This window comes from Chenopodium album, chromosome 7, assembly GCF_948465745.1.
Source record: "Chenopodium album chromosome 7, dcCheAlbu1.1, whole genome shotgun sequence".
NCBI lineage: Eukaryota > Viridiplantae > Streptophyta > Magnoliopsida > Caryophyllales > Amaranthaceae > Chenopodium > Chenopodium album.
The window spans coordinates 2,456,666-2,474,984 of NC_137840.1; the positions used below are offsets into that span (position 1 = coordinate 2,456,666).

The 18,319-nt window shown below is 35.9% G+C and overlaps 1 protein-coding gene across 2 annotated transcripts; it reads left to right on the top strand.

Moving 5' to 3' along the window:
* The first annotated feature begins 4,435 nt into the window (after nucleotides 1-4,435).
* Nucleotides 4,436-12,907, top strand: LOC145638796 (BTB/POZ domain-containing protein At2g30600-like). 2 transcript variants are annotated; one of them, XM_081689832.1, is made up of 13 exons: nucleotides 4,436-4,663; nucleotides 5,255-6,090; nucleotides 6,752-7,081; nucleotides 8,444-8,674; nucleotides 9,014-9,175; nucleotides 9,666-9,878; nucleotides 9,974-10,021; nucleotides 10,398-10,456; nucleotides 10,815-10,947; nucleotides 11,057-11,131; nucleotides 11,217-11,297; nucleotides 12,201-12,269; nucleotides 12,370-12,907. In XM_081689832.1, exons 2-13 carry the CDS (start codon nucleotides 5,293-5,295, stop codon nucleotides 12,586-12,588), a joined length of 2,418 nt encoding a protein of 805 aa, XP_081545958.1. In that variant the 5' UTR covers nucleotides 4,436-4,663; nucleotides 5,255-5,292; the 3' UTR covers nucleotides 12,589-12,907. The 2 variants fall into 2 exon arrangements, with proteins under 2 accessions (XP_081545958.1, XP_081545957.1); XM_081689831.1 differs by lacking the exon at nucleotides 4,436-4,663 and having other exon boundaries at nucleotides 4,953-6,090.
* Nucleotides 12,908-18,319: the final 5,412 nt, after the last annotated feature.

The window sequence follows — 18,319 nt, forward strand, 5'->3', positions numbered from 1 at the left end:
TTTCCTGTGACACGGTACAAATTTGCGTGACACGGGAAATATTTAGGTTACGGGAAGTGAAAACGCGTTTAGGGATTACGTGGAGAAAACACGGAGCAATCCCGTGGCACAGGATGTGCACCGTGAAACGGGAAGAAATGTCGTGACACGGCATTGTCCACCGTGGCACAGTGCAGTATGCCGTGTCACGGTGTAAAAAGTACGTGGAAATTACACGGAATATTCCCGTGTCACGGAATGGGCACCGTGACACGGGAAATTGCACCGTGACACGGTGCAAAATCCCGTGACACGGGAGAAAATTGTGCAGAAATACTAAAATGGGAACCGTGTCACGGGAATCAGCCCCGTGACACGTAAGCTTTTGCCGCGTCGCGGCATTTTTGCTGTTGCGCGGTAATTTCAGTTTTTTACCCGTTTTTAAAATAATCATAACTTTTGATCCGTAACTCGGAATAAGGCATATGATATATAATTAGAAATATTATCAAGTCTACTTTCCAACCCAATTAGAATCAAGTCAAAATGATATGTAGATTTTAAGATATGAACGTTTTAGTGGAAGGGTGTCGGTTTTAGGCCGAGTTTAATGTTTTGCTCATATCTTTTTCGTTATAGCTCGGAATTGGGATTATGATATATGGTTGGAAAGCTTATTTAAAGGCCTATCCAACAAAATAATAATTGGATCAAAATTTTATAGTCATAAAATCAGTTTCTCTCAGCTTTGCGATGTGGACACGAAAAGTGGAAAATAGGTTATGGTTTAGGGAAATGAGCTAGAAATTGGATTGGTTCATGAAATATATTGGATAGAAAATGGATTTAAGCACTCCAAAGATTAAATACTCAAATCGACCAATAATGGCGGTGAAAGGTGTTCATCAACGGGTTTGGTTTTGGGGAGACATTTTTAGGTGTCTACAGTGATCAATGATTTAGTAGGACAATTCCAAAATGCTATCATTCCTGGTAGGGTCATCTCAGATAATATTTTGATTGCTCATGAATTGCTTGAGAACATTAGGAAAAACAAAAAGGGGTTCAAAGGAAAAATTGCTATCAAAACAGACATGAGTAAGACATATGATAGGATCCAGTGGAATTTTCTTGAGAAAGTTCTTTATAAATTTGGTTTACCTGAGTTGATGGTCAAAACCATCATGAACTGTGTAAGCTCAACCTCTTTTTCCATAATTGTCAATGGTTCTCCAGGGGAAAGATTTTTTCCTAAATGTGGCCTAAGACAAGGGGACCCCCTGTCACCCTATTTATTCATTCTCTGTTTGGAAAATTTGTCTGGGTTAATTAGAATAGAAGAAGACTCGGGAAATATTGTGGGGATCAGTGTGGCTCACCAAACCCCAAAAATTAGTCATCTCTTCTTTGCATATGATTTTGTGTTTTTTATCCAAGGTAAGTGGTGTTGTGTGCAATCACTAAGCAGGGTGCTAGACACATATTGCAAGGCTTTAGGTCAAGTTATAAACCAAGAAAAGTCTGTTCTGCTATCCAGCCCTAATATAAATGAGAATAACTCCATGAATTTCAGTGAGCTATTGGGTATTAAAAGAAGTAACAAATTTGGGATATACTTAGGCATACCAGCAGATTTTGGAACTTCTAAACAACAAATCTTTGGAACTCTGGTTGACAGAGTGAAAAATAGATTGAATGCATGGAACTCACTTTTTCTTTCCCCTGCTGGCAAACTTACTTTGATTAAGTCAGTCCTTTCTAGTTTGGGAACCTATGTTTTGTCTGTCTTTAAATGCCCAAAAATATTCTAAAGAGAATTAACAGCATTGTGGCCAAGTTCTGGTGGCTGGGGAACAAGATAGGCAAAGGAGTGTACTGGAAAAAATGGTCTCTCCTGATTCAATCTAAGGAAAAAGGGGGTTTAGGCATAATGGATGCTAGATTTTTTTAACCAAGCTCTTCTAACAAAACAAGGATGGCGTATCATTCAGGAATATGAGGCTCAGCAAGGTCTTTGGCAAGAAATATGGAATTGACAGGAAAAGTTTGTTTGAAGGAACATGGGACAAGAGAAAGAGCTGGATCTTGGGGCTGGAATGGAATCAAGTGGGGATTACAGATTCTTAAACAAGGGTGTGGGTGGTCTATAGGAGATGGATGCTATGCTAAGATTCACCATTCCTGGGTTAATGCCATGACACCAGAATAGAAGAATCAAAATATCCTAACAACTGAGAACGTTAAAAGTCTTAGAAAGGTAAATGGAGAGTGGGATTTAGATAAGTGCAGGATGTGGTTTTCAGAAGAGATTGTTGAGAAGATTAAGAATATGCCAATAATGGAAACAGGTTGTGATGACTTAATCTTCTGGAAAGGAAACAATAATGGCACATACACAATTAACAATGGATACATGTTTGTTTTTTATGCTAGGAATAACATTCACACTAGTCAAACTCCCATGGAAACCAGTAGCCCCATGTGGAAGAGATTCTGGAAATTTTCTGGGACTCTAAAGCAAAAAACCTTTATATGGAAGATATTAAATGGAGCTTTGCCCGTGGGTAGTGAGAGGAAAAAACGGGGTCTAGGGGATAATCACTAATGTCTTCTTTGCAGGGATAATGAAAAACAAAATAATTATCATCTTGAGACTTTAGAACATCTCTTTAGAGATTGTTCTTTTGCAAGTCATGTGTGGAAATGATGCAATCTTGGCATGAATGTTGCCTTTCAATGCAACATTCCAATTGCAGATTGGATAAGTAATTGGCATAGAATTCTGGGAGGGAAAGACAAGAGCTTGGGAGGCAGCTGTCAACTATTCCTAGCTGGTTTGGAAAGTATTTGGGAAGCAAGGAATGCTGTGACTTTCAATAACTCAAAGATTAACCTTTTTGGAACAATCAAGAAGATGGAAAGCAGGGCAGCTTTGGCTAACAGGAAGCTTACAGCAAAAAGAGAAGATTGTGATCAAAACCATGAACAGGATAACAGTGTATGTACCTCCTGGTTTTGGTGATAATAATTGCAGGAAAGGAAAGCAGAAAGAGGAGAACATGGTTTTAGTTGGTGGAACAGGTGGTTGCAGAACTACAGGTTTGATTGTGCAAAAAGGGAAGGCCTCGAGAAGACAAAAGAGCTAGTGCTGGCAACTTATGACTAATGAGCTCACTCCTTTGCAAGGTGAAGAATTAGTACAACAACAGATAGGTACTGCTAGCATGCTATGTGCTATTTACAGGGGGATGAAAGCTGCTTTAGACAATCGCATTTGGCACCTGCAGATTTGCTGTCAAGATCCACGAGCTGCTGAGTGGATGCAAGGGAGAAGAATAGGAATGCCGGATGACAGGAACTGGCTGCAGAAAATCGAATCTCTAATGCCTTCTTTTCACTGTTTAACTAACTCTGTTACTAACTATGGGGATTGATCCCTTTGAACTAGCTGTAAAAAAAAATAAATAAGTAAAATAATAAAATAAAATAAAATGGGACATATCTTCAATGGTTAAACGGAGTTTCCTCGAGTTGAAATGGACATTTCAATTTGGATCACTAACAGTATAGGACATATTCAGTTCAATGTCAATTACGTGTCATATGCAATTTGGTATAGATTTTGTTAAGGATGTTTTGTTTCATTTATTCGTGGTCTTAACACTAACCATAAAAAGGTGGGGGGTTGTTGATTCGGATACATAAAGTATAATTAAGAATATCATCGAGATGTTACCTTTGAAGAATAGAATTCTGATGGAAGTAAAACTCATCTCTAGAGAATCAATAAGACTATTAATAAGAACAATTAAATCTAATTTGAGAACAAAGGGGAAATGTCGTTGATTCAGATATATAAGTTATAGAAAGAAAAAACTTTTGCTAACAAATCTTGTTCAAAGGATCTCCTAATCTATAAGACATCATCCATATGTTACCTTTCAAGAAGCAAGAACAACAATTTAAAGAAGTAAAACTTTTTTGAGAAACAAAAATAAAACTTTTGGTTTCATATAAATTTGCTTAGCTTAAGGACTTTTGGTTTCAAATCAAATTCGTTTTAACCTAATTCAAACTAAATCGTCAACTGAATTGATAACATAACTCAAACCATAAACCCAAATTTGTAACATTAATTCTTAGTGTGTGACATGACATATACTCCTTCCGCCCATAATTATCTAAAATAAAAAATACTCTATATCTCACAAATAATATTCATTTGTTACACATAATTATGGGCGGAGTAAGTATATACTTTGTTACAAACAAACACGTGAAATCGATAACATGGATAGGGGGGCAAAGTTGACCTTAAAACCCAAAATCATTTGAGAGGATATGACTATGACCAATATAGGACAGAGAACCTTAAATAATTCAATTCATTCCAAGGTGGATACACGCCAGATTTGATAGCTACTTCCTCTTTCCTTTCATCCTCATTCGCCACGTTTCGCTTCTCTTCACAAAAAATCTCATTGCTTTCCAACTTTAGCCGCATCTAATCTTTGTACTTCAATTTTCATGCTATTTTCTCAAAAAATGAAAAACACCCAATTCACCCGTTTCTTTCTTCATCAATTTCGTTTCACCCACTATTTTTAATTTTTACCCACCGATTTTCTTGGACTTATTAAATCATTTGGAAAAAAAAAAAAGAGGGTATTTTCCTGTCAAGGTGGTAAGTTTTCTGATTTAGGATTTTTATTTTATTTTGAGATGTCGCTATTTTTATGTACAATACTTTAATTTGAGTTTTACTTGTATTTTGTATTTGTATTTTTGTTATTTGTATGGTAAATTATTGGATTCAGATATTTTTGGTTTTATTGGATAAGAATATGGTGTATAATTGATAACAAATTGCAAGTTTTGATTTTTATTCAAGCTGTAATTTGAGTGTCTAAATTGTCTTGTAGTGGGTTTTGTGATGGAAAAATTGCTAGAAGTTTCTGGGTTTTTTTGCTAGCATCATAATTTCTTTATTCGCATTTGTATGTGAAGTTTATTATGCACACGGGTGTACCTGTCGATAATATATGGACACTTAATTTGTACCTAAAGTTAAGTATATCCAACATCCTATAAAATCAACACTCTTCGTTTGTACTATAAAAGCCTTTTGGAAGCTTTCTGTTTTATGTATGCCCATAAATTTCCATTCTCCTTTGCCTTTATACTCTCCTAAACATGAACTAATTCTAGCTTATGTAATGAGCTCAATTTAGTTTAATTTTCTCTCATATTTGATTGATTGCTTTGTATAATGTAGTTGAGTCTGAGTGATACAAAGCTAGTGAATCCTAAGAGATGATTGAGAAAAGGCAGCACAAGTTCTTGACTGTTGCCCCCTTTGAGTGTGCCTGGCAAAAGGACTTTAAATTTAAAGAGGCAGGGCGGGGCTGTGTGGTTTTCGAAGCATTTGCTCGGAATGATGTGACGGTCGTGTTTCGGGAGAATGTAGGGAGTCAACATTATCATTACAAAACTGACAGTAGTCCTCACTACACTGTTGTCTTGGGAAGCCATAGGAATAGGAGATTGAAGATTGAGGTGGACGGTAAAGCTGTGGTCGATGTTGAAGGTGTTGGCCTTTGTTCTTCAGCCGCTTTCCAGAGCTATTGGATAAGTATTTATGATGGGTTGATTTGCATTGGAAATGGGAGGTACCCATTTCAGAATGTTGTTTTTCAGTGGCTTGATTCGAACCCAAATTGTAATGTTCAATATGTCGGGTTGAGCAGTTGGGATAAACATGTTGGGTATAGGAACGTTAATGTATTGCCTCTGACTCAGAACCATATATCCCTATGGAAGCAGCTGGATTCTAGAGCATATAATGAAGAAGAGGAAAATGAAGATGATTATGAGGAGTCTTTGTGTAATGATGATAAGTGGGGATTAGAAAATTTTCTCGAGAGTTGGGAGCTTTCCGATGTGCTTTTCCTTGCAGGAATAGATGAAAGGCCTGTTCCTGCTCACAAGGTCATCTTGGCAGCAGCTGGTAACTTTCACTTTGGTCCAGATGAAGATATCATTCAGCTTCAAGAAGTTGGCTATCCAATCCTGCATGCGTTTCTCCAGTATATCTATACTGGCCAGACCCGGGTTTGTTTTAATTCCCTTTCTTATTTCTGTAGTCTGGTTAGAGAAGAATTATCTATGATAGTTTCTTTGAACCTTTATTGTTTTTAAATGATTAGTTTCAATAATCTTCATCAGGAGCTAACTCATGTTGATCATCATGCTTTACTTGAAAATATTTCAGTGAAACAATATATTTCCTCTTCCTTTCGTAACTTTCATTCTTTCATTGTTACACCATTTGGACTTTAACACTTTCATACACTTTCCTTTGACCATACTTTATGATTTATATGCAAGAATAATATATTCTTGTGGGATCTTGTTAGATTTATCTCAATATATTCTTCCAAAATATCAACTTTTTATAATTTTTAATAAGAATTTTATTAAAGATATTAATGGTATAAGGCGTGTATAAGCAAGTGTGAAACTCCAAATGGTGCAATTTTAGAAGAAAAGAGGAAGTTTCACTTTCAACAACCATTATACAAGCTAAACATTTTCATAGATGCAGGTTGTTCTGTTCTGTGTGAGTATAGTATGTTGAAATTGTTGATCCATATAACCATGTCTTACTCCATCCCTTTTAACTGTCACAAGACTTAGTTGATTATGTCTCTCCATTTTGGGTGGAGCTTGATTTTCATACTTTTCATGATGATTGTTGCTATTGTTGTTGTAGGTTTCAGAGTCACAACTTGGGAACTTGAGGGATATCAGCTTACAATTTGAGGTCATGCCATTGGTAAAGCAATGTGAGCAGAGTATGGAACGTTTCAAAACAAATAAAAAATTGTTTGATTCTGGAAAAAATGTTGAAATTTGCTACCCAAATTGTCAATCCCTTCGTCCAACGGTGTTCCCCAATGGGCTGCCTCTCAATGTGAGTAGAATCAAGGAATTCTATTTAACTGGTAACTACAGTGACTTGGAGGTTTATGTCGAGGATTATGGATTTGTTGCTGGCGCCCATAAGATAATTATCAGTTTGTGGAGTATTCCATTTCTGAAGGTTAGTGAAGCTTCATAGTTTCTTTTTGTTGTCTGTTATGTTGCTTTTATGAACGGTTAGCTCTTGAATTAAATCCAGAATAGAAACTCTTACCAGAAGAGATTGAGTGCCCCCCCTGCCCCAAGAAAAAAAAAAATTAATTTGTGTTTCTCGGATTATTTCTAATCAATTTTTACATTTCAAACTACTGTTTTGATCATGTGGCATGGTTATGTACCTTTTCCGATGTACTAAAGGATAAGGTTGGAAAGGTGTAAGTTAGCATGATAACTTTTTTTTGAAGAGGTTGCAGTTCTATATTTCTGCCTGTTACAATATATGGGCCTCAGGGTTACATATTATTCCACTGCAGTACTGATACTGTTTATAGATTGTTATAGAATGGATAAACAGAATAAATAGAGTTAAGAAGAAGAAGAAATTTAGGTAAGGATTGATGGTAGTTTGTATTTGATATGATTATATCACCAAACAGGAGTTAGCTCCTAAGATAAAGCTAACAAAATAAAACTTCTCATCATGATTCATCATACTTCCTATCTCCCTAATTTGCTCAATTTATAAGATTCCTTCTCTTACTCACCCACTAGTCTTCCTCCTCAAGATACTAGTGAAACTGCAGTAACTGCCTATGAGCATTATGTATACAAAAAAAGGTAACAAGATCTTTCATGACCCTCCTCATGAACCTGATGCATCACATAGACTTGGTATAGTAACTGACTAACCATGTCCTTCTGAATTTGGAAAAGGAATGAAAATAGAAAGAGAATGATAAAAAGGCTTAAAGAGAATGGTTTACATTTGCTACTTTATTTGTGACTAATGAGAGAAGTGGAAGTTCCTAGGAAAAATAAAGATGATCTTCTGTTGTGTTTATTGATATGAACTTTAAGAGATTATTTTGAGTCATAAAGAGGTACATAGGTCCATAATACATATCTCTATCAACCCAAGGGCTTCTATATTCTCTTGTCTGTTGTAGTGACAATTTATCAGGGAAAATCTGATCTATGTATGAACAAGTAAACAACTTTTAGTTTAGCACAGCAATCCAGTATATCTAGTCTGGGTCAAAGGGCTTATTGCTTTATATTCTTTTTCCTTCATCCTCTTTTCTCTCCTTTGCTTTATTTCTTATGGAAATTGTGAATGATTATTGATGCCTGAATATCTTCAGTGGTGTAGGAAGCGACCATTAACAAATCATTTGTATTCTCACTGAGGTTGCTAGCCTGTATAGACTTTCTGTCTGATCTGTTTCGTTATAAATCTCAATAGTGAGTCTATTGACTGTTTTCATCAATATTTGATTTCTTGTGCTTTCATTAAATTATTGATGAACCTAACTTCTGTTCGTAGATGTTCACAAATGGGATGAGAGAGAGTGCTTCCACAAGTGTTCATCTGAGGGAGGCATCACCAGAAGCATTGAAAGCAATGCTCGATTACATGTATAGTGGGGAGCTTAATATGGAAGATATTAAAGACAATGACACCTTGTTACTCCATATTCTTCTATTGGCTGACAAATTTGGCATCACACACCTCCAGCAAGAATGCTGCAAGATATTGCTAGAATGCCTCTATGAGGTAGCTCTTTATTACTTATCTTGTGTATACCCTGGTTTCATCATTGGAATATAGTTGTTTTTCTCAATACAATGAAGTTTTGTTTCATGACATTGTCCTAAAAGAGCGGAGAAGTGACATGAAGTCTGGGACTTCTGAAAAACAAATGAAGAGGCACACCTATTACAATGAATTATTAGATATTAATACGTCTATCTATATATGAATGCAGGGATGGCGTCTTCTAATGGAAGCAGGTCATACAACAAGCGTTTTTCTTATCACAAGTTTAATGGACGAGGAAACAGAGTTTTTGGCATAGTTGATACTTCTGAAGCTAACCCTTTGAATTTGTTGCAGGATTCCGTGTGTCAAATACTTCAAGTCATTTCATCAGTTCCTTCTTGTAAAGTAATTGAAGAGTTCTGCAAGAGGAAATTCTCAATGCAGTTTGATTATTGTACCACCGCAAGCATGGATTTTACTTCGTTAAATGAGACCACATTCAGGAACATTCTACAGGTGGGTTTTTGTTTTTAAAGCAAGACACTTATCTGACTGTATGCTTGTGGATTAGAATTATCTAAATGTATATTTGTATACCAGATAAAACAGATGATTGCTTGATATAGATCCATAGAGAGAAAAGGCCAAAATGGAGATACTTGGTGTCTTGGTGATAGAATTGGAAAAGATTGATTAATGCGAAGTTTTTGATTTAGAGCGGTGATAAACCCCCCCTGCTTGGCTCTTCTCCTGAGCAAGTCATGAATCGCAATTGTCAACAGTCATTCATAGTGTAGGGCTTTGATTCTTAGTTCTTACTATAAATGTGTCTCACGGTCAATCCTAAAATTTTGAACACCTCTTGCACATCTATTGAATCCCCTGACTTCTTTATTGAATAATTTCTTCATCTTTTCCTCAATTTACAGCTGATCACAGAGTGGCTAGTTTGCTGTTATGTCCACAGTATTTTAGCTGTTGTAATAAGACAATGTTATTTTTGCAGAATCAAGATTTGACAGTGACGTCAGAGGAGAGGGTTCTGAATGCAATCTTGTTATGGAGTATGAAAGCAAAGGAATATTATGGATGGGATGCTGTGGACGAGTTCTTGATTCATTCAACTCCAGAGGTTCTATTTGGCCAGAGGCTTGATTCATTGAACCACTTATTGCCACTTGTTCGGTTTCCTCTGATGCCATTTGAGCTGCTAAAGAAGGTGAGAATGCTTCTGTTGACTTGTAAATTCTGAATTTTAAGTAGTGAAGGTTTGCAGAAGCTATCTTAATTCACTATTGTTATTTGATATTGCAGTTGGAGAACTCTAATCTTATGATGTCAATCCCCGCATTTGCAAATCTAGTAAGTAATGACCCTCCTTCTCTCACTCTTCCCACATAATAAATATATATACTTCCTCAATTCTTTTTTAATCGCAATGTAATCTTTTTTCTGAAGTTGCAAATTGATTGCAACATAACTGTATTTGATCAATGGTTCTCTATCTCTCTCTTCGTCACATGGGTTCACTTTTTTTTTTTTATCTCTCTGTCTCTCTCCTCTTCTTAAAAACTGTGCATCTCCCATGACGTGATTATAAAAGAGCAGTGGAAATATGATTTAAAAAAATATGAACAGATTATGTTTTGATATCAAATTATGTTCATTTGTTTCAAACTTAAACAAGAACAAATAAGTTTCAAATATAAAGAAGTAAATGTTTTCTGTTAAATTTAAGGTGAAGGAAGCTATAGATTATGCAAACTTTGGTGTCACCTGGACGGATATTGAACCAAAGTAAGTCCATTGGCACTTCTCTTTCTTCCTTCCTTTCTTTTCTTTTCTTATTTTTTTTTTCATTATATTCCCTAGAATCGGTTTTGTATTTTCATCGCCAGATATTGATTACCAATCAATAAAATTAATGTATCATAACACTTGATGAATGTTTTGGGATGCTGGGATATGTTGGTCTTAATATATGTTGTAATTCCTATTTGTCAAAGCATTGCCATAACCATAATTTTTGTTCAAATCAATTGTTAGAAGCCCCCCCCTCCCCTCCCTCCTCCTTCCCACCCCCTTCCCCACTCTCTTTTACTAGAAGAATATTGCTGATTTGGGAGTCACTATTGATAAACATTTATAATTGTAGCCCACGATTTCACCACCGGCGCTCTAGTTACAAAGAGTTGCAATATATATGTGACGGTGATAGCAATGGGGTTCTATATTATGCGGGGACGTCATATGGGGAACACTGCTGGGTGAATCCAATGCTCTCCAAGGTGAGTCCTCCATTTATGCACTCATTAGATGACATTGGATGCTGTCAAATTTCTATTATGTCATTGTCTAATAATACTCCGTATTTAATTGCTTAATTGTCTTTTGCAGAGGATTACCATTACTGCCAGCAGCCCTATGTCAAGGCTTACTGACCCAAAGGTTCTGGCATCCAGGACTTATCAGGTTCATTCCACTGGACAAACAACTCTTGTACTGCTCATTCTACTTTCTTACAGATTAAGGTTATAATTTTTTTTTTTCCCTCTAGGGAACCTCATTTTCTGGACCTCGGTATGATGATGGGAGGATTTGCTCTTGGTGGATGGTTGATGTTGGTGAAGATCATCAGGTTTCATCTCAGCTTCTTTATTCAATGCGTATTGGTTAATGTATACTGACTAGCTTGGAGTGTTTCCCTCCCTTTTTCATTTTCGAAGCAAGGCTTTCCATTCGCCTTCCTAGATTAGATAAAGCTGGAGGCTTTCCTGCTTTTAGGAGAGGAGAGGGGGGGGGGAACCACAGTATAATAGAAGCCTCAAATTTATGGTTGGAACTATAAGATTAGGACAAACCACTATATAACAGAAGGACAAGGTTCGGACAAACCACAATATAACAGAAGGACAAGGTTAGGACAAACCACAATATAACAGAAGAACAAGGTTAGGACAAACCACAATATAACAGAAGCCTCAAACTTATGGTCCTTGGAACTGGGATCTCAAGCTCAACTGCTCAACTGTTGAGCTTATTGAGATCAGGATCATGAAATTGTAGCCTCAATTTTATTGTATTTCAAAACCGAGCCTTGAAACAGGGGTGGCATTAGAAAATGTTGAGAAATTCTCCTTCAAATATTTAGCCGCATTGTCTCAACCCTTTGTAATTAAATATATTACATAATTTTACTGGACAGGCTTTAAAATAGTGGATCTTTCCTTCATTCCAGTATATTTCCCATTTCTTAATCTTAACGAAGGTTTTATGGTTAAACCAATTACAATCCCTGACTATTGTAAGAAAAGAGGGAGTATATCTCTGGATGGAAGGAGTGTATCTTTGCACTGAAGGAAAAAAATTTGGTGTTGGACTGTAATTAAAAGCCAACGATTTTTTTTTTTTTTTTTTGAGCTTGTTTTATTTCTTTTATTTAGGTCTAAACATAAACCAAGTGTAGAACAAGCAAAGGTGTTCTGTGTTGGCACTGACTATCTATATATCTTAATATCCCTCCTAAATTTTATTGACGCAGCTCATGTGCAACTACTATACATTAAGACAGGATGGTTCACGGACATTTATCAGACACTGGAATCTTCAGGTACAAAGAAGATTTCCCTTCTGTTTATTCAAGAAACGAATGAGAATTAGCTTTGCAGATTTGTACAGAGTTATATAATACTTTTGAATAACATTTACAGGGATCTTTGGATGGGAAGCACTGGACAAATCTACGGGAACACAACAATGACCAGAAAATTTGCAAGCCTGGCCAGTTTGCATCATGGCCTGTGACTGGTCCCCAAGCTCTGCTTCCCTTCAGATTCTTTCGGGTATTCTTGACTGGCCCCACCACTGATCCCACAGAACCGTGGAAATTTTGCATTTGCTTCCTCGAACTTTATGGCCACTTCCGCTAGTTTTAACTGTTTTAGGATTCGTAGGATATAGTCGTGCGTCTCATCAAGTATACTATGCTTTACGACGTTGTCTTGTGTATTATTGATAGTGCCTACCTTGAAATTTTTTCTGCTTACATGCCGTTGTTTATAGTATGGAATAATTATCAACCATTTTCACTCTTATTTAAGCAATGAGGGTCTTGAGAGAAGGTGCAAGGGCATTGTTGCCTTTCTTAGGATGTTAGATATCTCATGGCCTATGTATCATGGTTAAAGACTCTTATAGCATGACAATTTTTTCTAATAACAGTGTCAACCTGCACCTATTTTCGTGCCATTTTGCCTGTGGAATTTTTCGTGCCATTTTGCTAGTGGAATTAATGTAATAGAGTAGCATTATTTTTGCATATTTATATGACTATGGAGTATGTTGTAAGTTTGTAACGGATGTGAGAAAGAGCAAATAAAGAGTAACACACCGATTTATGTGGTTCACCAACAATGAGTTGGCTATGTCCACGGGTAGGCGAGAGGAAAAACTTTATTGATCTTGATTGATAATAATATCATAGTGGCTACTGGCTTGGAAAACCTAAGGGAATTCATAATAACCCCTACACCAGGATAGAAAGGCTTTAATTAAGGAATAAAGCAAATAAACAAACTTGCCAAAATCAGCCAAAACTAGCAGTGTTAAAAAAAAACCCGACCTGACTACCCGGAAAAAAAAAAACCCGACGGGTAATTTACCATTTTTTCTTATTTTTTCGGACCGACCCAAAAAAATAGCCAATTCGCGGGTCGAGTCATGGGCCGCGGTTTAGTTTTCGCAGGTACCTTGGTACCCGATAATAAATTAATAACAAAGGGGGAAAAATCCCTCCTTCAATTAAGTTGAACCAGCTCACTTACTCACTTAGGGTTTTATTTTTTTCACCCCTCAGAAAAAAAAAAAAGCACAGCCTGTGTTCAATCTCTCTTTCACGGATTCCTCAATTCAATCTTAGTTTCGTTAGATTCCATCGCCGTCAATCCTTCTTCTTTCTATCTTTCCTTCTCCTCTCTCTCTCTCATTCATTAAGAATATGGCTAGCTCACACACATTCCAAATAAGTAAATTAATAGCCAACATCAAGAGAATAAGGCAAAACTTGTAAGAGAATTTAAAGCCTTCAACAAGCGAATCGAACCACAGCGGCCAAGAGATCTCCCACCGCAGCGGCTGAGACTCTGAGAGTCCTCCACGGTAAGCAGACGCGATGGACAGGAAGCAGCGTTGATAAGGTGCTAGTTCAAATTAGATTTGAAACTTGTTGTTCAATTGTAGTTGCTAATGGTGTTTTTTATTTTTTTTATTTTTTGAAATAAATCAATTCATTAATAAAAAGTCACATGACACCTACAAATGAAATCTACATTAACAGATACATAAAATTGAATCAAATTAGGGTTTCCTTCATCAAGGCTACGATTGTTGAAAAAATCATGCACTGTGGTACATCTCTCGCACACATCGCTGAAATATACAACCTTTTCGGAGAGACAATCTAACGATTTGTTGTAGTCGTAAGGATGATTTTCATCTGATTCGCTTGAACGCATTTGAAAACTTGACAACCGTTGCGATCCCGAACAAATCTTTACCAAAGAACTGACAATAGGGCAAAATATGATTACCTTTTTCATAAACCCTAACACACAAACAAACCCTAAACATAAACAAACAACTAAACTAACAAAAACTAACGACTCCACCATAGGGAGACACTCCACCATAGGGAGACAGACGGATCTACGCTAACAAAAACTAATGGTGTTTTCCCTGCTTTAAATTGTTAAATATTATAAACATGCTTTATTTTAATTTTATTATTTTTTTTCTAGATTTTTGGATTATAGCTTAGGTTGATAGGTTTTTTATTTTTGGTAGTGTGTGATACGAGTATTTAATAATTATTGTTTGTAGTGGAAAATTTAATTCAATAATTTTGATTTTTTTTTAATACTCTTTACAAAACAAAAAGTAAGTTATTATACCTAGCTACCCTACGTCCCGACCCGAAAAACTCGGGTACCCGAAACCCGGATACCTGATCTTCTCGGGTCGGGACATGGGCCGAAGTTCAAACTATTTGAAGATTCGGGTACCCAAAGACCTGAGTACCCGGATATGAACACCCCTAGCCAAAACCCCCCAGGCATGGGTTTGTCTTACAGGGCATGGGTGTGCCTTGGATCTGCAGCAAAGCAATATCTTGAAAACAAAACGACACAGGCGTGTCAGAATTTGACATGGGTGTGTCAGTGCGAGTGTTCATCTTCTCCGTCGAGGCACACCCATGTCGACCTAAGACATGGCCTTGTCTTGGTGTAACTTCCTAACTTTGCGACACAAGCTTCCTAACTCCCGATTCAAGGCGCTATTTCTTACAAATCTCCATCTTGACTTGAATCCTTCTCACAAATTACAGATAACTAAATGCATTGATCATGCAATCAGATTTGTTTCGAATGATAACCAGACCAAATTTACTAGATTTGCCCCGTAGGACACCAGATTAGCTTCGTAGAGCTCTAGATTAGCCCCTAAGGGCTACTAACAACCTCGAACATCGAGCAAGTCGAGCAAGTCCAAGCAATGTTGGAACTTACTCTACGAAATCGGTTTGGTGAACATATCTGCAGGATTATCAGCAATACCTACCTTCTTCACCTTAATTCTCGTCTCACTTCGTAGAAAATGATACCTGACATCAATGTGTTTAGTTCTCTCATGATGCACTTGATCCTTAGCCAAACATATTGCAGTCAAACTGTCGGAATATACTATTGCTAGCTTGATCATGATGTAGACTTAGATCACTCACTAGTCCCTTCAACCATATTCCCTCTTTAATTGGTCGCTTCTATCAGGACCATATACTTTGCTTTAGTAGTAGAAAAATTCACCATAGGTTGCAGAGTAGCTTTCCAACTAACAACATAACCACCAAGAGTGAGCACATAACCAATCATAGACCTTCTACCATCAACATCACTAGCATAATTAGAATTGAATAACCTGTAACTAAACATGCTTCACCATTACTGTAACACCCCAATAATTCTCTCTTTAAACCTGTGAGGACCCTGAACAATATTCAAGAGAATTACTGGCGTGCTACCGCCACGTGTTCAAACGTTAAGGCTTTATCAGAAAATAGCAGCGGAAAAACTAAATCAGTTATAAATAAGTTTCAAAACCAACGAATGAAACCAAATTAAATCATACAACTTGGAACCATTAAGACCCTTATTCAAAACCCAATAAAAGTAGTAAGTGATTAAATTCAGTGTTCAAATAAATTCAAACTCAAAAGAAATAGTGTCGAATAAAATCGAATTAAAATAAATTCAAACTTGCAAAAGAAATAAAATGCAAACAACCAACTCTCTACTCAAGATCCCACAACCCTGATGAATGCTGCATGTGTAAGAACCTGTGGTAATTCTGCTCCCCAATATTACAAGTGTAAAAATTGGATCGTCACAAGGTCATTGAAAGGCGAAGGCCATGACCAAAGAAAGACACACAAAGCACGCAATCAGCAAAGCTGAGTACATACAAGCTGCGAAATAAATTAAGAAATCCATAACATGCTACTAATAATCAATCATCATGCATCATTAAATTATAGACTCGACACACGACTCAACTACTTATATTACTAAGACTCCATTAATTAATAATAGGTAAATCATTATTTTTATTCATTAGATTACGCAATAGACAAGGTTGTCCAACCCATGCTCCATTTGGAACATCAATAAAAGAAAAACCTCATGCCTCCTTTCGGAAACATCAATAAACATCCAACGACCACGGGCGCGACTCCGTGACCGTAGTTAGTATGAGATCTCACCTAACTCCTAGTTTTGAGAAATATTTGAAATAAGAGACTCGTAGATCAGACGGCCTCGAGAAAAGTACACGGCTAATACCCCATGTACCCCAACCCCTGATTGTCATTACTCCAAAAGTTTACCAATCCAGAGTTTTATTGCTCATCCATCTTGCACTTTACGTGATTTACAGGTTTAGACTTGGTGATGACTCATATGCATAACAATACAATCAATCCAATATCAATTCAATCAAGTAAAACAACTTTTCAATTTCAATTCTTGATTTATTAGTGGCAAGCAACATTTATTATTTATTCCTTTACTACCTCAGTGTATAAACACCTTGAGTGCATAAGGCACCCCAAAACCTTAACCTCGTCTTAAAAGACTTAAATTCTTCCTTTACTCATCCTGCTTGCATAATCATGAATGAGTAATAAATTAATCATTACACCAATCATATACCTTTGCCTCTAAGCGCACCTTGCATAATTAGAGCACAAATAATACTTGCAATATAAAATAGTGCACGTCATACGAAATTCACAATGTATAACCAAACAATTTAACTCAGTCATCCCTATACATGATACTAAGTTCTCGATCTGTCGTCCTTAAACATGCACCTAAAAGAAAGGTTTCGTAACTTGTACGTACCTTGAGCAAACGAATTGGTATGCCACTTTACTAACTAGAAATCACCTTCAATAAACTCCTCTCCTAAGCCAAATAATAACATCTCAATCAATACCCAATCAATCAAATTTACAGCAATACTAACTTACTTTAAAACCTTAAAAATCCAAATCAAACAACACTTTAAAACCTTGCCTTTAGTTAAAATTAAAGGCTTATATATAGTTCTTTAAATTTTCTTCATAAAAACCTTAAAATACACTCTTATACATGAAATTACAGCAAGTTCAAAGTCTAATAAAAATCTGAAAATTATATAAAACCCCCTAAAAATCTCCCTTTTTAATGGGTGATTAAACCCTCTTTATAAAACATCAAAAGTAGTACTTAAAAACTATTTTCAACACTTAAAACTTCAATAAAAACATATATTTATGCTTAATTAACTTTAAACATAATTAATTTTATTAATCAAACTCAAGGATAATATTTTAAGTATAAAAAAACTTCGTTAAAATAATAAACTGCCCGAAAATCATATTTAGAGGCTGAATTTGGCCACGAGAGGGTGGTGCGTACTACCAAAGGTAGTGATTCTTTCTTAAAACGTTATTTCCACATGGAAAACACTACTTTTTCATCAAAATCGGATGAGTTCAGAATCTGATTGGGATTAAAACGGGATTAATATTAACGAACGAAAATCTAAAAATTAAAACACGAATCTATGTGTTCAAAATAATCTGGAATTAAGTTAAACTAATCAGTTGTTATAATCACCAAAATTTCAAAAAAATCATTACTATAAAAGCCCTAAATCAATTGTTCATAAAAACCCTAAAATCATGATTTTCAATAAATTGAAACCCTAGGTTTATAATTCATAAAATATGAAATTTATAACATAAATATAATCTGAAATTTATAATCTTTATACCATTAAAATATAATTTGATACTAAAAATATAATCTTTATACTAAAACCAAAACCCAAAACAATTAAATTAACATTAAGCAAAATAATGAAACAAAGGAGGATGAAAATAAGACTAACCTTTTTGTGTGGGAAATTTTTGGAGATTCATGGGGTATTTATAGGAGAAAATTATTGTAGGGTAAAAAGAAAGATTGATTGGACATAAATTGTAGAATAAAGGCGCATAAAATAATTTGTTCAAATAATTTTCGACCCAAATTAATAATTTGAAACTTTTGAAATTAAATTATG

Coding starts and splice junctions, on each gene's coding strand:
- LOC145638796 (XM_081689832.1), top strand. CDS start 5,293: ATGATTGAGAAAAGGCAGCACAAGTTCTTGACTGTTGCCCCCTTTGAG. Junction 9,879..9,973: donor CATTTGAGCTGCTAAAGAAG/GTGAGAATGCTT, acceptor TTGATATTGCAG/TTGGAGAACTCTAATCTTAT. Junction 10,948..11,056: donor TGAATCCAATGCTCTCCAAG/GTGAGTCCTCCA, acceptor TGTCTTTTGCAG/AGGATTACCATTACTGCCAG.